General features: G+C 48.4%; 1 protein-coding gene across 3 annotated transcripts in view; it reads right to left on the bottom strand.

Moving 5' to 3' along the window:
* The window catches only part of ptch1 (patched 1), an 85,305-nt gene that overhangs the window by 47,215 nt on the left and 16,851 nt on the right, over positions 1-21,239 (bottom strand). For 2 of the 3 annotated variants that reach the window (XM_045225775.1, XM_045225774.1), the window contains exon 3: positions 512-701. In XM_045225775.1, coding sequence (XP_045081710.1) covers positions 512-701 — 190 coding nt within the window. Of the gene's footprint in view, positions 1-282; positions 307-511; positions 702-21,239 lie in introns of those variants that run through there. The other variant, XM_045225776.1, reaches the window with a different exon arrangement.

Below are 21,239 nucleotides of genomic sequence, written 5' to 3'. Positions count from 1 at the left end.
TGTCACCTGTTAAAGAGGTGAACGTGCACTCGGCTGGTGTGTGTATGTCACCTGTTAAAGAGGTGAACGTGCACTCGGCTGGTGTGTGTGTGTGTGTCACCTGTTAAAGAGGTGAACGTGCACTCGGCTGGTGTGTGTGTGTCACCTGTTAAAGAGGTGAACGTGCACTCGGCTGGTGTGTGTGTGTGTCACCTGTTAAAGAGGTGAACGTGCACTCGGCTGGTGTGTGTGTCACCTGTTAAAGAGGTGAACGTGCACTCGGCTGGTGTGTGTGTGTGTCACCTGTTAAAGAGGTAAACGTGCACTCGGCTGGTGTGTGTGTGTCACCTGTTAAAGAGGTGAACGTGCACTCGGCTGGTGTGTGTGTGTGTCACCTGTTAAAGAGGTAAACGTGCACTCGGCTGGTGTGTGTGTGTCACCTGTTAAAGAGGTAAACGTGCACTCGGCTGGTGTGTGTGTGTCACCTGTTAAAGAGGTGAACGTGCACTCGGCTGGTGTGTGTGTGTGTCACCTGTTAAAGAGGTAAACGTGCACTCGGCTGGCCCTGATAGCTGAGTCCAGGTGTTGTTGTAACGCCTCCACAGTGAGCACGTTAGCGCCCTCCTGCCGCGGCGTCTGGATCATCAGCTGGGGACTGAACATGGCCTCCTCGCCCATCTTCTGACGCGTGTACTTCAGCTCCTGATTCACCCTGCCGCCCACTGCACACCAGAGGACACACACGTTCAGTCTGATATTATATTACATACACAACTTTCAGAACCTGGTTTGATTTCGAACATGTACATTCCACCTTTTATAACAAAGTATACAATCAAATTGACTAAGGTATCAACCCTCCTAAAAGAGCAATAAGGCATATGATGACCTTGTCAGCCCCGTCACACTAACTGATGTTACCAAAACCTGTTCTAATTTACTTCGAATGTCAGTACAGTGTCATAAAAGGCCAGTCTCGGCCTCAGCATTTGGCTCCCCAGCCCTACAGTGACAAGGAGGGAGGGAGACACTCATCCCTCCCTCCCTCTCTCACTAGGTAGCATGGTGGGGCTAAGCCCTGTGCGTGAGCTCCGAGCCCCTCCAGCTACAAAAGCAGCCTTTCAGTAGGGCTTTGACGGTCTTGGAATGTGAGGTTACGGTAATTGGACAGGCCAATGTACACGGTCACCGAGGTAACCGTTTAGGGGGGAGGTCAAAAAGGGAAGTCACAATTCTGTTTGTACACTTGTTTACATGGATATGCTTCTTGATAAAAACATATTTGAAACAAGCCATTACACTTCGTTATTATCATGGCATTTTATTATTATTACTCAGGTTATTACTTATAAGTATTAATAAACAAATTAAGAAATGCCAGGTTGGATAGGATCTGACACATTTTCATATTGACAAAACATTAACAGAGTCAAAATAAAGAGATATGCCTACTTTGTCCTTGTCTGTTGGCTTTTCTGCATATATATTTTTTTATACAAATCCTATTTCAACGCACAAAACGATTCAAACAAAGTCCGATGGGTTTTCTCCCACTTTTCCCAAAATATTTGCATAACGTCACAAACCCTGCTGCTGCGGCCATTCGATGGTAGTGACATTGACATATTTCCTTCAAAGAGAGGACGCCGTAATGAGAGAAATAATGTAGCCTAAGCTACTGAAAACAGGCCTTTTACTAGATTAAATCATGACAGGAGGGTTTGATTCTTATGAAAGAGATGGAGTCCAGACAGGCTACTTTAGGAAACTTTCTGAATGAGCATATAGGCCTATAGAGAGAATCAGCTAATTCACACACGCACACCCCTGTAAAAGCACCCATCAATCATAGCCACCAGCGTGTCAGACACAAGAACAAATATTTCTAAATTACTGTAATTAATACATGCATTACCAGAGATGAATGTAACCAAATGACAGGGATTAACTGTAACGATCCCGGCAGTCTGAGTCGGGTCCTGTCTGTGGACTAGTTTTTCTGCTCGGGATCTCCAGTTTCCCGAGGGTTCTGGAACGCTCCGGGGAGCCCTCTTGATTTCCGCACCTGCATCCCATCAGCAATCTGCACACCTGGTCCTGATCATCACCCTTCTTAGGCTCTGGCCTAACATCCATTCCCTGCCGGATCGTTAGCCATGAACAGTAGGTTTATCAGAGTATCAGTCTTAGAGCTTCTAGCGTTAGTTTTGTTGTTTTGCACCTTGTTGGTTTGTTGTTTACTTACCTCCGTTTTGTTCCATCTGCAGTCACTCGTCCGGAACCTTCACCCTACCTCTGCCTGATGGTCGGCGGCTGCCGAGCCATCATTGGACCAACAACTGCACCCTCAACAACTCATCCACGCCGCCCGCTCTGTTCCCTGGATTATTCAGCATCACTCGTGAATTTGTAAATAAACACTCACCTTCGTTTCAACTTACCTTGTCCTGGTCTGCTTCTGGGTTCTGGCTTTGTAACTCGTGACAGAACGATCCGGCCAGTAATGAACCCAGCGGACCTGGACTCTGTTCGCCATGCCATTACCCATCAGGAGAAGATGTTGGGCCATCATAGCACGGTACTACAGGAGATCGCGTTGTCAGTTCGGAACCTTTCTACCGGTCTGACGGAGGTCCAGAACCAGCGCAAGTTTCCGGTGGAGGATCCACTACCGGTTTCACCCATCTCGCCTGCCGCTTCTGGAGCTGTGTCCTTCCGTGAGCCCAAGGTTCCGACGCCGGATAAAGATGAGGGGGAGCTGGGAAGATGCCGTTCCTTCCTTATGCAGTGTGGGTTAGTGTTCGATCTACAGCCCTACTCTTATGCCACAGACAAGGCTAGGATAGCCTTTGTGATTGAGTTGCTGCGTGGTCGAGCGCTGGAGTGGGCTTCAGCCGTTTGGGAACGACAGGATCCCTGCATGGCTTCATACCAGGGGTTCACGGCCGAGATGAGAAAGCTCTTCGACCATTCCGTCCGAGGGAGGGACGCAGCTAGGCGCCTGTTTTCGCTTCACCAAGGAACTCGCAGCGTGGCCGACTTCGTGATCGAGTTCAAGACGTTGGCTGTGGAGAGTGGGTGGAATGAGGAGTCTCTGCAAGCGGCCTTTTACCAGGGTCTGTCGGAGCAGCTCAAGGATGAGTTGATCTCCTATCCGGAGCCTAGTGACCTGGACAGCTTGGTAGCCTTGTCTATTCGGGTGGATAATCGAGTCCGAGAGCGAAGGAGGGAGAAGCAATGGGGGTCCGTCCAATCGATCAGCTTCTCAGTTCCCAGTCGGGTCGGGTGGTGGACCAGAACACGTCGATCATTCTCCACCACAAAGGATTAGTGGAGAGGTCCTCTCTCCCGATTCTGAACCCATGCAAGTGGGGCGGCACGGGCTAACCAAGGAGGAGCGTCAACATAGACGTAAGACCAACTGCTGCCTCTACTGTGGTAGCTCGGGACATTACATCTCCACTTGTTCCCGGCGGTCGTCAAACTGCCCGGCTCGCTAAAGTTGGGAGGACTTTTAGCGAGCCAGTTTCAACCTCTCAGTACCTCTGTCAGACCCCGTTTCCCGGCTACCCTTGTGAACAGGAATCAGAGCTTAGCGATTAACGCTTTTATCGATTCAGGTGCCGATGGAAGCTTTCTTGATGCCGAGTTGGTGGAACAGCTGGGGCTTTCCAAGGAGCAATTGCCGGAAGCCATTGAGGCGACCACTCTGAACGGCAGTAGTCTGGCACGTATCACGATGAGGACTGAACCGGTTAAGATGCTGTTGTCGGGGAATCATTCGGAGATGATTTCATTCTTCATTCTGCCGTCTTCCCATGTTCCTCTGGTCCTTGGATACCCCTGGCTGAAGGAACACAATCCCACGTTCGATTGGGTAACGGGCAAGGTAACGAGTTGGAGCCTTGATTGTCATGCTAACTGTCTCAAGACTGCCTGTCCCCATTCGGTTCCCAGTCAGGTGATTGAGGCTAAACCCCCAGATTTGTCCCTGGTTCCCGAGACATATCACGATTTGGGGGAAGTGTTCAGTAAGCAGAAGGCTCTGTCACTCCCTCCCCACCGACCATATGATTGTGCCATCAACCTGTTCCCTGGAGCTGTCTACCCCAAGGGAAGGTTATACAGTATCTCCCGCCCTGAACGTGAGGCTTTGGAGACCTACATCAAGGAGTCCCTAGCTGCTGGTCTCGTTCGTCCCTCATCATCACCCCTGGGGGCAGGATTCTTCTTTGTGGGTAAGAAGGATGGCTCTCTTCGACCGTGTATTGATTATCGGGGGTTGAATGACATCACGGTCAAGAACAAGTATCCCCTGCCCTTGATGAGTTCTGCCTTCGACTCCTTACAGGGTGCTACGGTGTTCACCAAGCTAGACCTACGCAATGCGTATCACATGGTCCGGATCAGAGAGGGAGACGAGTGGTTGACGGGTTTCAATACACCGATGGGTCACTCGAGTATCAGGTGATGCCGTTTGGACTGACCAATGCTCCAGCGGTATTCCAGAGTATGGTGAAACACGTCCTGAGAGATATGATCGGTCTCTTTGTGTTTGTTTACCTGGATGACATTCTGATCTTCTCGAAGGAACCTTCCCGACCACGTCCAGCATGTCCGGCAGGTTCTGCAGCGATTGTTGGAGAATCGCCTGTTCGTGAAGGCCGAGAAGTGCGAGTTTCACGCCCACACGACATCCTTTCTCGGGTACATCATCTCCAGGGGAGAGATTAGGATGGACCAGGAGAAGGTTAGAGCGGTTCTGGAATGGGCCCAGCCCGGTACGAGATTGCAGCTCCAGAGATTTTTGGGGTTTGCGAATTTCTACCGCAGATTCATCCGGGATTACAGCCGTGTGGCCGCTCCGTTAACTGCCTTGACTTCCAGTATCAGGAGCTTCAAGTGGAATCCGGAGGCGGATCGAGCGTTTCTGGATTTGAAGAGGCGATTCACCAACGCACCGATTCTCTCTCAACCGGACACGGCCCGTCAGTTCGTCGTTGAAGTGGACGCGTCTGATGTGGGAGTTGGCGCCATCCTGTCGCAGCGATGCTCCACGGACAGTAAACTCCATCCCTGCGCCTACTACTCTCGTCGCCTTTCGCCTGCGGAGAGGAATTACGATGTGGGTAACCGGGAGCTTCTCGCGGTGAAACTTGCCTTGGAGGAGTGGCGCCACTGGTTGGAGGGGGCGGAGCAACCGTTTATTGTCTGGACTGACCACAAGAATCTTGCTTACGTGCAATCGGCTAGACGTCTCAACTCCCGTCAGGCCAGGTGGTCGTTGTTTTTCGGACGATTCAATTTTTCCCTGACGTTCCGACCTGGATCTAAGAACGGCAAGGCGGACGCCTTGTCTCGGATGTTCTCCAAGACGGAGGAGAGTGGGTCCAAGACCGAGACAATTCTCCCCCGGAACTGCGTCGTGGGAGCTGTTAGGTGGAAGATTGAGGAGGAGGTGATGGCGGCTCTTCGGACGCAGCCCGGTCCCGGTAACGGTCCACCCGGTCGGTTGTTTGTGCCTGAGTCGGTTCGTCCTGCGGTCCTCAAATGGTCCCACGCCAGCAAGATGGCTTGTCACCCTGGCGTGGCTCGGACGATGGCGTTTCTTCGCAGACGTTTTGGTGGCCTGCCATGGCCGAGGATACTCGGGGTTATGTTGCTGCCTGTCCAGTGTGTGCGCAGAATAAGAGTACCAATCGGCCCAGCTCTGGACTACTTCACCCCCTTCCTATTCCCCCGCGACCATGGTCGCATCTGGCCCTGGACTTTGTCACTGGGTTGCCCGCTTCTGAGGGGAACACGGTCGTTCTGACTATCGTGGACAGATTCAGCAAGTTCGCCCACTTTGTGCCAATTGCCAAGCTTCCTCTGCCTCGGAGACGTCCGAGATCCTGGTTAGGGAGGTTTTCAGGGTCCACGGGTTGCCCAGTGATATCGTTTCCGACCGTGGCCCTCAGTTTACCTCTGCTGTCTGGAAGTCCTTCTGTTTGGCCATTGGAGCTACAGTCAGTCTCACATCTGGCTTTCACCCCCAATCTAATGGTCAGGCGGAGAGAGCCAACCAGAAGATGGAATCCACGCTACGCTGCCTGGCTTCTTCCAACCCCACCTCTTGGGTCTCTCAGTTGCCTTGGGTTGAGTATGCCCACAATACTCTCCCTACATCTGCCACTGGGATGTCTCCCTTCCAGTGCCTGTATGGCTACCAACCTCCCTTGTTCCCTTCTCAGGAGAAGGAGCTCTCAGTGCCTTCTGTTCAGGCCCATATTCGTCGTTGCCACCGGACCTGGCATCGGGCCAGAAAGGCACTCCTTAGAGTTTCGGACCGGTATCAGCTCCAGGCGAATCGTCGCCGGATCCCCGCTCCCACCTACACCATCGGAGATAGGGTCTGGTTGGCCACACGGGATCTTCCTTTACGGACTGAGTCTAGGAAGTTGTTACCGAAGTTCATTGGTCCGTTTGTGGTGGAGAAGGTGATCAATCCGGTGGCAGTTCGACTCAAACTCCCGAGGACGCTCAGAGTCCATCCCACCTTTCATGTCTCCTGCCTCAAGCCTGTTTTCCTCAGTCCTCTGTTGCCTCCTCCGCCTCCTCCTCCTCCTCCTCGGATGATCGGAGGTGGTCCTGCCTACACGGTGCGACGCATCATGGATGCCAGACGGCGGGGCCGGGGTTTCCAGTATCTCGTGGACTGGGAGGGGTATGGTCCTGAAGAGAGGAGTTGGATTCCGCGGCGACAGATCCTAGATGCTGACCTCATCCGTGACTTCTACCGCCTCCATCCTGGCGCTCCGGGGAGTCCGCCCGGTGGCGTTCGTCGGAGGGGGGGTACTGTAACGATCCCGGCAGTCTGAGTCGGGTCCTGTCTGTGGACTAGTTTTTCTGCTCGGGATCTCCAGTTTCCCGAGGGTTCTGGAACGCTCGGGGAGCCCTCTTGATTTCCGCACCTGCATCCCATCAGCAATCTGCACACCTGGTCCTGATCATCACCCTTCTTAGGCTCTGGCCTAACATCCATTCCCTGCGGGATCGTTAGCCATGAACAGTAGGTTTATCAGAGTATCAGTCTTAGAGCTTCTAGCGTTAGTTTTGTTGTTTTGCACCTTGTTGGTTTGTTGTTTACTTACCTCCGTTTTGTTCCATCTGCAGTCACTCGTCCGGAACCTTCACCCTACCTCTGCCTGATGGTCGGCGGCTGCCGAGCCATCATTGGACCAACAACTGCACCCTCAACAACTCATCCACGCCGCCCGCTCTGTTCCCTGGATTATTCAGCATCACTCGTGAATTTGTAAATAAACACTCACCTTCGTTTCAACTTACCTTGTCCTGGTCTGCTTCTGGGTTCTGGCTTTGTAACTCGTGACATTAACTATAAATTGCTTGTTTTACAAATGGTAGGCTACCTCATGGGGCATTCATAAAAGTGCACTGCTGGCCCACACTGTATAGCCTAGGATAGGCCTACTATTCTACTTTGTGGGAATACAAGGGCGGCAATATTTTTTGTCTCGCCTATGGACCAGGCCTGATCAGCGTTGATTAGTCTATAAATTAAGAAAAGATTCCGTATCAAATGATACCATGCCAGGCTGGAGAGGACTGGCGCATTGCCCATTTGACACAACATTAGCGCATTCTAGGCCTCCGAGCCAGAACTACCTTGTCATCTGCTCTACACCCCCGCGTATCTAGTGGATTAGCTGCTGGAGCATCAAAGGACAGTTGGAATGATGAGATGTAGACAGTTTAATAGACAGAGTAAGTTAGCAAAACAATTACTTATAATCATTAGTAAACACTCCCGCTACTAGGAAAAGTTTATCTACGTTAACATTTTTACAAAATTCTAAAATGACTTTAGGCCTATTTACACGGTTTTCACAGTTATTTTATTTTCATGACTGTCTTCATCCATAACCGTCAGTTATTCAATTACTGCCATAGCCCTACCTTTCAGCTCAAGCCATGACTTCCTCTCTACCTCCCAAAGCCCTCCAACCCTGCTGGCCACTGCCTTGCTCAGACATCCTTTAACATCCACTGAAAGCTGCAAGAAAACGCCCTAATCAATTATTTGGGGGGGATTTTTCCCTTTAGGATGAGACATCATTGCCTCCAGCTCTGCCTCTAAAGGACAAGAAACACCAACACGAATGTAGGCCGTTCGCAGCGGGTGGCCATCCTATTGCCTCTAACCACAGAACATCGGATGTAACTTTCTGTTAATTTCCCAATGATTCTACTGTACATGTTGAATCGCCGCCGTTTGTCAACACCCAGCAGGTGATCTACTGTGCATGGCCGAGGTTCGTGTTGATCTGTCTTGTCCTTAAACCTGTTTAAAGATAGAATCCGTATTTGGTGAAACTGCCACGTCCGTTTGGGATAACAAAGAAGCTACTTCAACAAGCACTGTTAGTTTCCCCTTGGACATCATTGCACGGGGGATAGAACAGCAGAATATGTACATTCTCCACCGTTTCATCAACAAAACCAAAACCATAACAAAGGCCCAGGGACAAACAGTGGCGCTGTTTCACCAAATGCGGATTCCAGCTTTAATTCCAGAAATCACTGCCTCTGGCCTCCAGAACCTTAGCTGGTGAGGTTGACACACAGAGCATATCAAAATCTGTGTGAAAATCTGTTACATTTTATATGCTCTAATCCAATTGAAGAATTGCTCGACTACAATTCATGAAACATGAACCAGGCATAGGTGTTATATTTTCAGCCTATTGTAGTCGTATTCAAGTTGAACATAAGCATGCTATTCTGTCTGGGGCCAGACCACCCAGGCAGACCAGAGAGCAACATAGAGGGAGGGGGCCATGTCTGAGCGTATTAGGGAAACACACTTGATTTTTCCCCGACCCAAACACAGGGCTCCCATCTGATCCGGGTTGAGTGCGTGTTTAGAATCGGCATCATTAATAACAGGCCTGAGCTAACCAGAGACGGACGGAAACATGCTTTCTGCTGCTCTCTCCGCTCCCCACATCTACCACGACTCACACACACACAGACCTGCATGGAACTGATTTACAACTCATGGAACTGTGTGTGTGTGCCCTGTCCAAAAACAGCCCCTGGACTGTAGGCACGAGTGTAGAGCTTAGAGGATTTGATGCGTGTAAGCTAGGCGTTACACCTCTCTACATTTCCCTCGGATAGGCTGAATCTCCCCCGTATTGCGTGCACCTATCCAGTCCTCTCAGATCTACACAAGGGTCTGCCCTAGGGTGTAGGGTATAGGGTCTGCCCTAGGGTGTAGGGTATAGGGGACTAATGGGTTGTTTCTGGATGGGACAAGGCCAATGTCACTACAGTCAATGTCACTACACACTACAGTGCCTCACGCAACACTATACTAGAGGACACAGAGCATGCACACGCTCTCAAAGTGCACTAACAAAGTCTGGCTAGCACTTGACAATGTTCTTATTACTACTATGTAATGATTTGTGGAAGTACTGTTATGTATTGTGATTACTCATGGTTATACTGCACTTCCAGCAATTACCCTAGTCCTAAGTGCAGTATAACAACAAATAAATGCAGTACTTGTTACACTATACTTGAATTATGATACAGTTATCAGGACAAGTTAAGTGTTGCTTCAGTCTGCTAGGAGTCACAGAAAGGATGAGAACAAACTGACCAATCAGAATGGTGCAAGAGGAAAAACACTCCTAGTCCAATGTTCTGAACACATTCCAAGCCCGAATGCCACCCAATCTTCTGGAGTTTACAACAACGACTTGAGGGTAGGACAGAGAAGAGGAATGCAGAAAGACACAAACAGAAAGACACAAACACATACTCTCTCTCTTCCTCCCTCTCTCGCTCTCTCTCTCTCTCACACTCTTCATCTCTCTCTCTCCCTCTCTCCCTGTGTCCCCCTCTCTCTACAGGAAACAGCACATTACGACCTCAGGCTTGAAGAATTCCACACTTCACGAGGTTGCAGCGTTCTGGGGTCAACGCTCGCCCAGCCTCAGGGTGAAATTAACACCCGAGCTGGACCAAAAATGTGTGTGTACTTGTGCGCGCTAGTGCAAGTGTGTGTAGGGCTGCAAAGCTACCGGTAGTTTATCAAAGTTACCGTAATCTTCAGTAATCTATGGCAATCTATCATAACTTTGGTAATTTATATTTGAAAAACGTTTTTCAAATGTATTCATATATGGTATTCATTTTTTATATCTGTGTCCATATTGTCAATGAGTTTCTAGTGGATCGACCACATGGTTCAAGAGGAACTAGCTTAATTAATGAAAAAAGTATCTATTCAACAATGGCATTATTTTCAATGAACTCTGCAACTCTTCCAATTATTGACTTTTTTCACAACTGCCACCAGTTTAACGCCAAAACATACTGACAGTAAAATAAATAAAAGTTTGAGAAAAAAACTAATAAAATATAAAGGATATTTCATGCTGAAACCCTCATATTAAACACCAATGGTATTCACTAAGTTGATGGTTTAATTTAGGATAATGTTTTACAGCTTTCTCATTCTATTTTTTATTTGAAAATCATCTTATTTAATTATTTCATATATTTCACGTGATAAGGCCACACAGAGGGCCAGAGATAATTACAGACGCCTGTATAAACCTGAAGTACCCAAAAGGGCCACTAGATGTCTTGTGATAGATTACATAAAATCCTTGAACGATACCAACATTTCTGGTAGTTTACTGGTAAACCCTTTGCAACCCTATGTGTGTATGCAGCTGTGTTTCATCAATGACACATATTCACATCTTATGTGCTCTCAGGAGACGTGGCTGACCTTAGTCCTCATTCATATCACCAAGGTGTTTCCGTTCTACCTAAATGTTTCTGCCCTCCAACAGAGGCCCAGTCCCTCTCAGATAGCCTGCTGCCCATTCCTTTCCACCACGTCTACTCCACAGTGTTACCTCTGCAATATACCGGCCTCTTTTTGGATTCTTCATGTCGTTTAGGGGCTTTTTACCCATTGACCTTCTCTTACTCAAAACCAAAAAGAAATCGAAATGATTGCATAATTGTTGCATCATGCACTGCCACCCCAGGTGATATAGATTGTGTGATTTACGACACCGTGCTGTGAAGGGATGACTAAACTAGAGTAGAGCCACCAAATAGGGTTACCCCAGTCAGTCAGTCAGTCAGTCAGTCAGTCAGTCAGTCATTCAGTCATTCAGTCAGTCAGTCAGTCAGTCAGTCAGTCATTCAGTCAGTCAGTCAGTCAGTCAGTCAGTCATTCAGTCAGTCATTCATTCATTCAGTCAGTCAGTCATTCATTCATTCAGTCAGTCAGTCAGTCAGTCATTCAGTCATTCAGTCAGTCAGTCAGTCATTCAGTCAGCCAGTCATTCAGTCAGCCAGTCATTCAGTCAGCCAGCCAGTCAGTCATTCAGTCAGTCAGTCAGCCAGTCATTCAGTCAGTCATTCATTCATTCAGTCAGTCAGTCAGTCATTCATTCATTCATTCATTCAGTCAGTCAGTCAGTCAGTCAGTCATTCAGTCAGTCAGTCAGTCATTCAGTCAGCCAGTCATTCAGTCAGCCAGTCATTCAGTCAGCCAGCCAGTCAGTCATTCAGTCAGTCAGTCAGCCAGTCATTCAGTCAGTCATTCAGTCATTCAGTCATTCAGTCAGTCAGTCAGTCAGTCAGTCATTCAGCCAGCCAGTCATTCATTCAGTCAGCCAGCCAGCCAGTCAGTCATTCAGTCATTCAGTCAGTCAGTCAGTCATTCAGTCAGTCAGTCATTCAGTCAGTCATTCAGTCAGTCAGTCATTCAGTCAGTCATTCAGTCAGTCATTCAGTCAGTCAGTCAGTCAGTCAGTCAGTCATTCAGTCAGTCAGTCAGTCATTCAGTCATTCAGTCAGTCAGTCAGTCAGTCATTCAGTCAGCCAGTCATTCAGTCAGCCAGTCATTCATTCATTCATTCATTCAGCCAGTCAGTCATTCATTCATTCATTCATTCATTCATTCATTCATTCAGTCAGTCATTCAGTCATTCAGTCATTCAGTCATTCAGTCATTCAGTCAGTCATTCAGTCAGTCAGTCAGTCAGTCAGTCAGTCATTCAGTCAGCCAGTCAGTCAGCCAGCCAGTCAGTCATTCAGTCAGTCAGTCAGTCAGTCAGCCAGTCATTCAGTCAGTCATTCAGTCATTCAGTCATTCAGTCAGTTAGTAATTCAGCCAGTCAGCCAGTCATTCAGTCAGTCGGTCAGACAGTCAGTCGGTCGGTCGGTCGGTCAGTCAGTCAGTCAGTCAGTCAGCCAGCCAGTCATTCAGTCAGTCAGCCAGCCAGTCAGTCATTCAGTCAGTCAGTCAGTCAGTCATTCAGTCATACAGTCAGTCAGTCAGCCAGTCAGTCAGCCAGTCATTCAGTCAGTCAGTCATTCAATCAGTCATTCAGTCATTCAGTCAGCCAGTCAGTCAGTCAGTCATTCAGTCAGTCAGTCAGCCAGTCAGCCAGTCAGTCAGTCATTCAATCAGTCATTCAGTCATTCAGTCAGCCAGTCAGTCATTCAGTCAGTCAGTCAGTCAGTCATTCAGTCATTCAGTCAGTTAGTAATTCAGTCAGTCAGCCAGTCATTCAGTCAGTCGGTCAGACAGTCGGTCGGTCGGTCGGTCGGTCGGTCGGTCGGTCGGTCGGTCGGTCAGTCAGTCAGTCAGTCAGTCAGTCATTCGGTCAGTCAGTCATTCAGTCATTCAGTCAGTTAGTAATTCAGCCAGTCAGCCAGTCATTCAGTCAGTCGGTCAGACAGTCAGTCGGTCGGTCGGTCGGTCGGTCAGTCAGTCAGTCAGTCAGTCAGTCAGTCAGCCAGCCAGTCATTCAGTCAGTCAGTCAGTCAGTCAGCCAGCCAGTCAGTCATTCAGTCAGTCAGTCAGTCAGTCAGTCAGTCATTCAGTCATACAGTCAGTCAGTCAGCCAGTCAGTCAGCCAGTCATTCAGTCAGTCAGTCATTCAATCAGTCATTCAGTCAGCCAGTCAGTCAGTCAGTCAGTCAGTCAGTCAGTCATTCAGTCATACAGTCAGTCAGTCATTCAGTCATTCAGTCAGTTAGTAATTCAGTCAGTCAGCCAGTCATTCAGTCAGTCAGTCAGTCAGTCAGTCAGTCAGTCAGTCAGCCAGTCATTCAGTCAGTTAGTCATTCAGTCATTCAGTCAGTCAGTCATTCAGTCATTCAGTCAGTTAGTAATTCAGCCAGTCAGCCCGTCATTCAGTCAGTCGGTCAGACAGTCAGTCGGTCGGTCGGTCGGTCGGTCGGTCGGTCAGTCAGTCAGTCAGTCAGTCAGTCAGTCAGTCAGCCAGCCAGTCATTCAGTCAGTCAGCCAGCCAGTCAGTCATTCAGTCAGTCAGTCAGTCAGTCATTCAGTCATACAGTCAGTCAGTCAGCCAGTCAGTCATTCAGTCATACAGTCAGTCAGTCAGCCAGTCAGTCAGCCAGTCATTCAGTCAGTCAGTCATTCAATCAGTCATTCAGTCATTCAGTCAGCCAGTCAGTCATTCAGTCAGTCAGTCAGTCAGTCAGTCATACAGTCAGTCAGTCAGCCAGTCAGTCAGCCAGTCATTCAGTCAGTCAGTCATTCATTCAATCAGTCATTCAGTCATTCAGTCAGTCATTCAGTCAGTCAGTCAGTCAGTCATTCAGTCATTCAGTCAGTTAGTAATTCAGTCAGTCAGCCAGTCATTCAGTCAGTCGGTCAGACAGTCAGTCGGTCGGTCGGTCGGTCGGTCGGTCGGTCGGTCAGTCAGTCAGTCAGTCAGTCAGTCAGTCAGTCAGTCAGTCAGTCAGTCAGTCATTCAATCAGTCATTCAGTCATTCAGTCAGCCAGTCAGTCAGTCAGTCAGTCAGTCTCCTCTCATCTCCTAGATAGTAATACTGCAGTTCAAACTAACCCGTCACATCTTAATAGAAAAACAGCACACATCCACTAATGCCAACGGGAAGAGGTAATGTGTGTGTGTGTGTGTGTGTGTGTGTCACTGTGTTTGCGCCTTCAGTGAGGGCATTTAGTTTGTTGTATAACATTAACCCCTGGTCCCCCTTATTTTCAAACTGGGGGAGAGAAGAAACCCAGAGAAGGGGAAAGAAGAGGAGAGGGAGAGAGTGGGTAAAAGGGGGGAGAAGTGGATTCTAAGGAGCTGACATCACCCCCCAAACCTTTCTCTCCCCCCTCTCTCTCCCTCCATTCAAGCAGGACACTGGCTTCTGATTGGCTTGTCTCATGGAGGCTGCATGGGGCTCAATACAATAGGCCTGGCCCCCTCGTGCCCCCTCACCCCTGCCAACCCCTTCATCCCCTCCAACCCACACTACAACATAAGAACAACCCCTTCCAAACTCAAACCCATATCCTGACATCACAGCAGCCGGAGTGGTTGGGGGGTACAGGCTGGGAGTAGGGTGGCAGTGTGTGTGTGTGTGTGTTTGCAGGGGGGGCAGGATTAGCTGGATTAGGGCTCTCTCAGCCAAACCCCCTGTAGTGACATGGAAGTCCCTAGAAGCAGGTCACCTCACTGCCACCGACCCACCAAACGACCCTGACACACCAACAGCCCCATACACTTCAGCTTATAGTCTGCAGCCTTACATCATACCTGTCTATCTGTCTCTCTTCCTCTCTCAAACTGTCTATCTGTCTCTCTTCCTCTCTCAAACTGTCTATCTGTCTATCTGTCTCTCTTCCTATCTTTCTGTCTGTCTATCTGTCTCTCTTCCTCTCTCTCTGTCTATCTGTCTATCTGTCTCTCTTCCTATCTTTCTGTCTGTCTATCTGTCTCTCTTCCTCTCTCAAACTGTCTATCTGTCTATCTGTCTCTCTTCCTATCTTTCTGTCTGTCTATCTGTCTCTCTTCCTTTCTCTGTCTGTCTATCTGTCTCTCTTCCTCTCTCTCTGTCTGTCTATCTGTCTCTCTTCCTCTCTCTCTGTCTGTCTATCTGTCTCTCTTCCTCTCTCTCTGTCTGTCTATCTGTCTCTCTTCCTCTCTCTCTGTCTGCCTATCTGTCTCTCTTCCTCTCTCTGTCTGTATATCTGTCTCTCTTCCTCTCTCTCTGTCTGTCTATCTGTCTCTCTTCCTCTCCCTCTATCTGTCTATCTGTCTCTCTTCCTCTCTCTGTCTGTCTATCTGTCTCTCTTCCTCTCTCTGTCTGTCTATCTGTCTCTCTTCCCTCTCTCTCTGTCTGCCTATCTGTCTCTCTTCCTCTCTCTCTGTCTGTCTATCTGTCTCTTCCTCTCTCTGTCTGTCTATCTGTCTCTCTTCCTCTCTCTCTGTCTGTCTATCTGTCTCTCTTCCTCTCTCTGTCTGTCTATCTGTCTCTCTTCCTCTCTCTCTGTCTGTCTATCTGTCTCTCTTCCTCTCTCTCTGTCTGCCTATCTGTCTCTCTTCCTCTCTCTCTGTCTGTCTATCTGTCTCTCTTCCTCTCTCTCTGTCTGTCTATCTGTCTCTCTTCCTCTCTCTGTCTGTATATCTGTCTCTCTTCATCTGCCTATCTGTCTCTCTTCCTCTCTCTCTATCTGTCTATCTGTCTCTCTTCCTCTCTCTCTGTCTGTCTATCTGTCTCTCTTCCTCTCTCTCTGTCTGTCTATCTGTCTCTCTTCCTCTCTCTGTCTGTATATCTGTCTCTCTTCCTCTCTCTCTATCTGCCTATCTGTCTCTCTTTCTCTCTCTCTATCTGCCTATCTGTCTCTCTTCCTCTCTCTGTCTGTCTATCTGTCTCTCTTCCTCTCTCTGTCTGTCTATCTGTCTCTCTTCCTCTCTCTCTGTCTGCCTATCTGTCTCTCTTCCTCTCCCTCTATCTGTCTATCTGTCTCTCTTCCTCTCTCTGTCTGTCTATCTGTCTCTCTTCCTCTCCCTCTATCTGTCTATCTGTCTCTCTTCCTCTCTCTGTCTGTCTATCTGTCTCTCTTCCTCTCTCTGTCTGTCTATCTGTCTCTCTTCCTCTCTCTCTGTCTGCCTATCTGTCTCTCTTCCTCTCTCTGTCTGTCTATCTGTCTCTCTTCCTCTCTCTCTGTCTGTCTATCTGTCTCTCTTCCTCTCTCTCTGTCTGTCTATCTGTCTCTCTTCCTCTCTCTCTGTCTGTCTATCTGTCTCTCTTCCTCTCTCTGTCTGTCTATCTGTCTCTCTTCCTCTCTCTCTGTCTGCCTATCTGTCTCTCTTCCTCTCTCTGTCTGTCTATCTGTCTCTCTTCCTCTCTCTCTCTGTCTATCTGTCTCTCTTCCTCTCTCTCTGTCTGTCTATCTGTCTCTCTTCCTCTCCCTCTATCTGTCTATCTGTCTCTCTTCCTCTCTCTGTCTGTCTATCTGTCTCTCTTCCTCTCTCTGTCTGTCTATCTGTCTCTCTTCCTCTCTCTCTGTCTGCCTATCTGTCTCTCTTCCTCTCTCTCTGTCTGTCTATCTGTCTCTTCCTCTCTCTGTCTGTCTATCTGTCTCTCTTCCTCTCTCTCTGTCTGTCTATCTGTCTCTCTTCCTCTCTCTGTCTGTCTATCTGTCTCTCTTCCTCTCTCTCTGTCTGTCTATCTGTCTCTCTTCCTCTCTCTCTGTCTGCCTATCTGTCTCTCTTCCTCTCTCTCTGTCTGTCTATCTGTCTCTCTTCCTCTCTCTCTGTCTGTCTATCTGTCTCTCTTCCTCTCTCTGTCTGTATATCTGTCTCTCTTCATCTGCCTATCTGTCTCTCTTCCTCTCTCTCTATCTGTCTATCTGTCTCTCTTCCTCTCTCTCTGTCTGTCTATCTGTCTCTCTTCCTCTCTCTCTGTCTGTCTATCTGTCTCTCTTCCTCTCTCTGTCTGTATATCTGTCTCTCTTCCTCTCTCTCTGTCTGTCTATCTGTCTCTCTTCCTCTCTCTCTGTCTGTATATCTGTCTCTCTTCATCTGCCTATCTGTCTCTCTTCCTCTCTCTATCTGTCTATCTGTCTCTCTTCCTCTCTCTCTGTCTGTATATCTGTCTCTCTTCCTCTCTCTGTCTGTCTATCTGTCTCTCTTCCTCTCTCTCTGTCTGTCTATCTGTCTCTCTTCCTCTCTCTCTGTCTGTCTATCTATCTGTCTCTCTTCCTCTCTCTCTGTCTGTCTATCTGTCTCTCTTCCTCTCTCTCTGTCTGTCTATCTGTCTCTCTTCCTCTCTCTCTGTCTGCCTATCTGTCTCTCTTCCTCTCTCTCTATCTGCCTATCTGTCTCTCTTCCTCTCTCTATCTGTCTATCTGTCTCTCTTCCTCTCTCTCTGTCTGTATATCTGTCTCTCTTCCTCTCTCTGTCTGTCTATCTGTCTCTCTTCCTCTCTCTCTGTCTGTCTATCTGTCTCTCTTCCTCTCTCTCTGTCTGTCTATCTGTCTCTCTTCCTCTCTCTCTGTCTGTCTATCTGTCTGTCTATCTGTCTATCTCACTCTTTTTTCTCTTTCTTTTTCCACATGTTTCTCAGCCCACAGACTTCCACCTGATGCTGCTGTCAATCAACCAGGAAGTATTTTATCCTTACAGGACACGTGTCAAGAGTCCAACTGTCCCATCAACATTCCCCTCATACCCAGTCCAACCTCACCTCACCCTCCAGTCTATCCTCATACCCAGTTCTACCCTCACCTCACCCACCAGCCTTCCCTCAAACCTAGTTCCACCTCAACCTCCAGCCTTCCCTCATACCCAGTCCAACCTCACCTCACCTCACCTCACCCTCCAGCCTTCCCTCATACCCAGTCCAACCTCACCTCACCTCACCTCACCCTCCAGCCTTCCCTCATACCCAGTCCAACCTCACCTCACCTCCTGAGATCAAGTGTTTTTGGAGGAAAGAGTTTCGCACATCTCTAGCTATGACACATTCAGTTACCTAAAAGTGTAATTTGAAATGATGTGTTTCGCTTTCATTCTAAGAGAAAATGGCTACTATGGTAAAGTTTTCCACATCTGCTTAGAGAAGCAGCATTGCTGTACAGGCCAAGGTACCAATATGAGCTGAGAGCTGAGACTCTATCTGACCTGCAAAAGCTCTCACCTCCCTCTCTCCTCCAGCTTTCAGAGGGAAACAGAGGAGGGTGGGTGCGTGTGAGGTGAGTGATGCAGAGGGGAGAGAGTGGGAGAAAGAGGGGGAGAGAGATAGAGACAGAGACAGAGACAGAGACAGAGACAGAGACAGAGACAGAGACAGAGACGAGAGACAGAGAGAGAGAGAGAGAGAGAGAGAGAGAGAGAGAGAGAGAGAGAGAGAGAGGGAGAGAGAGAGAGGAGAGGGAGAGAGAGAGGGAGAGCGATCGACAACGAAGGAGAGGGGTGCTCTGACCCGCAGCTGTAGCACAATACCCCCCACCCCCAGCCCCCCGACCCCTGACACAAATGTGACACCCCAGCTGCCAGTGCCCCCCCCCCCACCTTAACATTACCATATGTATGGCCCTGCTCTCCTAATTATGCTAATCACCTGTCCAGCCCTGCAGCCTCTCCAATGGGTGTATTTAGCAGTCGGCTAGCTCCCAATGCAGCCTGCCCTGGGCCCGAGGTGTACATTCACACACTCACACAGCTCTCAATGGGCAGATTCTTCCACGTTGCTGCCTGCATTCAGCTCCCTCTCCCCTGAAGAAACCCTATTCAAGTCCACTGGACTTGAGTAAGGAAATAAGAAAAAGTAAGGAGAGGAAAGTGGGAGTGTGTGTGTGTGTGTGTGCATGTTCCAACCAAAATACTCAAGAGGTCAAGCTAAATGATATATCAATTGGTGTGAGTGACAAAAAGCGAACTAGAGAGGACATTTTTAGCATTTTGAGATGGAAGGTAGAATAATATTGCCTTTCTTTGTCACACACACGTCCACATGTACACGCACACACACACACAATCACACACACCCACACACACAAGATGTGTTTCTCTGTCTAATGCAGAAGGATGAGCTCACCAGCACACATAAAAACCAGCCTGATCACTAGAAATAGACAGAGATTTTGGACGTTTGAAAAGGTCCTGAGAACGTCGATATCAAATCAAATCAAATGTTATTTGTCACATGCGCCGATGTCAAGTGTCAATGTGCAGCGGTAGGACGGAGTCAGGCACAGGACACAGAACTGAGTAAACGACATACTTTACTCGAAAAATAAACAACACCAATCTCCACGCAGGGAAAACACACCAGCTCACATAAGTCTTAGACACAAAACAAAGAACAAACACGCACAAAACCATGTGGGAACCAGAGGGTTAAATAGGGAAATAATATAATGTAATGGGAACCAGGTGTGTACAATCAAGACAAAACAAATGGAAAAAGAAACGTAGATCGGTGGCAGCTAGAAGGCCGGTGACGACGACCGCCGAACGCCGAACGCCGCCCGAACAAGGAGAGGTACCAACTTCGGCGGAAGTCGTGACAGCCAAATACAACAGGAGTCGTGACAGCCAAATACAACAGGAGTCGACCTTACAGTGAAATGCTTACTTACAAGCCCTTAACCAACAATGCAGTTAAGAAAATATTTACTAAATAAACTAGTAAAAAATTAAATAAAAAGTAACACAATAAAATAATAATGAGGCTGTATACAGGGGGTACCGGTACCAAGTCAATGTGCGGGGGTACAGGTTAGTCGAGGTCATTTGTACATGTAGGTAGTGGTAAAGTGACTATGTATAGATAATAAACAGCGAGTAGCAGCAGGGTAAAAACAAAGGAGGTGGCCATTTGATTAATTGTTCAGCAGTCTTATGGCTTGGGGGTAGAAGCTGTTAAGGAGCCTTTTGGACCTAGACTTGGTGCTCCGGTACCGCTTGCCATGCGGTAGCAGAGAGAACAGTCTATGACTTGGGTGACTGGAGTCTTTGACAAACTAATGATTGTGTTGGAGTCATGCTTGGCCACGCAGTCGTGGGTGAACAGGGAGTACAGGAGGGGACTAAGCACACACCCCTGAGGGGCCCCAGTGTTGAGGATCAGCGTGGCAGATGTGTTGTTGCCTACCCTTACCACCTGGGTGCGTCCCATCAGGAAGTCCAGGATCCAGTTCCAGAGGGAGGTGCTCAGTCCCAGGGTCCTTAGCTTAGTGATGAGCTTTGTGGGCACTATGGTGTTGAACGCTGAGCTGTAGTCAATGAATAGCATTCTCACATAGGTGTTCCTTTTGTCCAGGTGGGAAAGGGCAGTGTGGAGTGCGATTGACATTGCGTCATCTGTGGATCTGTTGGGGCGGTATGCGAATTGGAGTGGGTCTAGGGTTTCCGGGATGATGGTGTTGATGTGAGCCATGACCAGCCTTTCAAAGTACTTCATGGCTACCGACGTGAGTGCTACGGGGCGGTAGTCATTTAGGCAGGTTACCTTCGCTTTCTAGGGCACAGGGACTATGGTGGTCTGCTTGAAACATGTAGGTATTACAGACTCGGTCAGGGAGAGGTTGAAAATGTCAGTGAAGACACTTGCCAGTTGGTCCGCGCATGCTCTGAGTACACGTCCTGGTAATCTGTCTGGCCCCGCGGCCTTGTGAATGTTGACCTGTTTAAAGGTCTTGCTCACATCGGCTACGGAGATATATGCGTTCCTCGGCACTCACAAAAAAATGACAACGATTACCCAGCACTTAGACCACTGCACCACCACAGTTCACGATGCTGTCACAAGCCATGAGAATATTTGATGATAGTTGATGGAAACAGCATGTTGTTTTTAATTATTTTGTTTTAAGCCTTCCCCAAACCATAGCCCTAACCCTAACCACTCGGAATTAATACCTGAACTTAACCCTTTGAGTTGTTTCTGTTTTAACCCTGTAACCACGTGGAATGAATGCATAAAAAATAGACGTTCATGCAAATTTCGAAGGTAAACTATGAGAGAGGAAGAGAGACAGATAGACAGAAAAAACACCACCCATTGCAAAAACATGACTATACTACATTTCAACTCAATCAAACTCTGCTTTCATAAATAGTGCATCATTGTGTCATGATTAACAACCTGTGACATAGATGTAATACGTTTGTAATAAAGTTGATAAGATGATTATAAGCACACCTTGTAGTACGAATATACATGAAAACATGACATATTATTCCATTAGTTCTTATTCCAACAGCATATCCCAGACCTCTGTCTGTCTGTCTGTCTCTCTGTGTGTGTGCTTGTCTGCCCGTCCGTCCGTCCGTCCGTCCGTCCGTCTGTCTGTCTGTCTGTCTGTCTGTCTGTCTGTCTGTCTGTCTGTCTGTCCTGCCATATGATTGGCCCAGAGCCCAGCCATAACAGGCCATGACATGACT

This window comes from Coregonus clupeaformis, chromosome 16 (genome assembly GCF_020615455.1).
Source record: "Coregonus clupeaformis isolate EN_2021a chromosome 16, ASM2061545v1, whole genome shotgun sequence".
In the NCBI taxonomy this organism is placed as follows: domain Eukaryota; kingdom Metazoa; phylum Chordata; class Actinopteri; order Salmoniformes; family Salmonidae; genus Coregonus; species Coregonus clupeaformis.
Note: the sequence above shows the minus strand (reverse complement) of the source record. Positions and strands in the feature narration are given on the sequence as shown.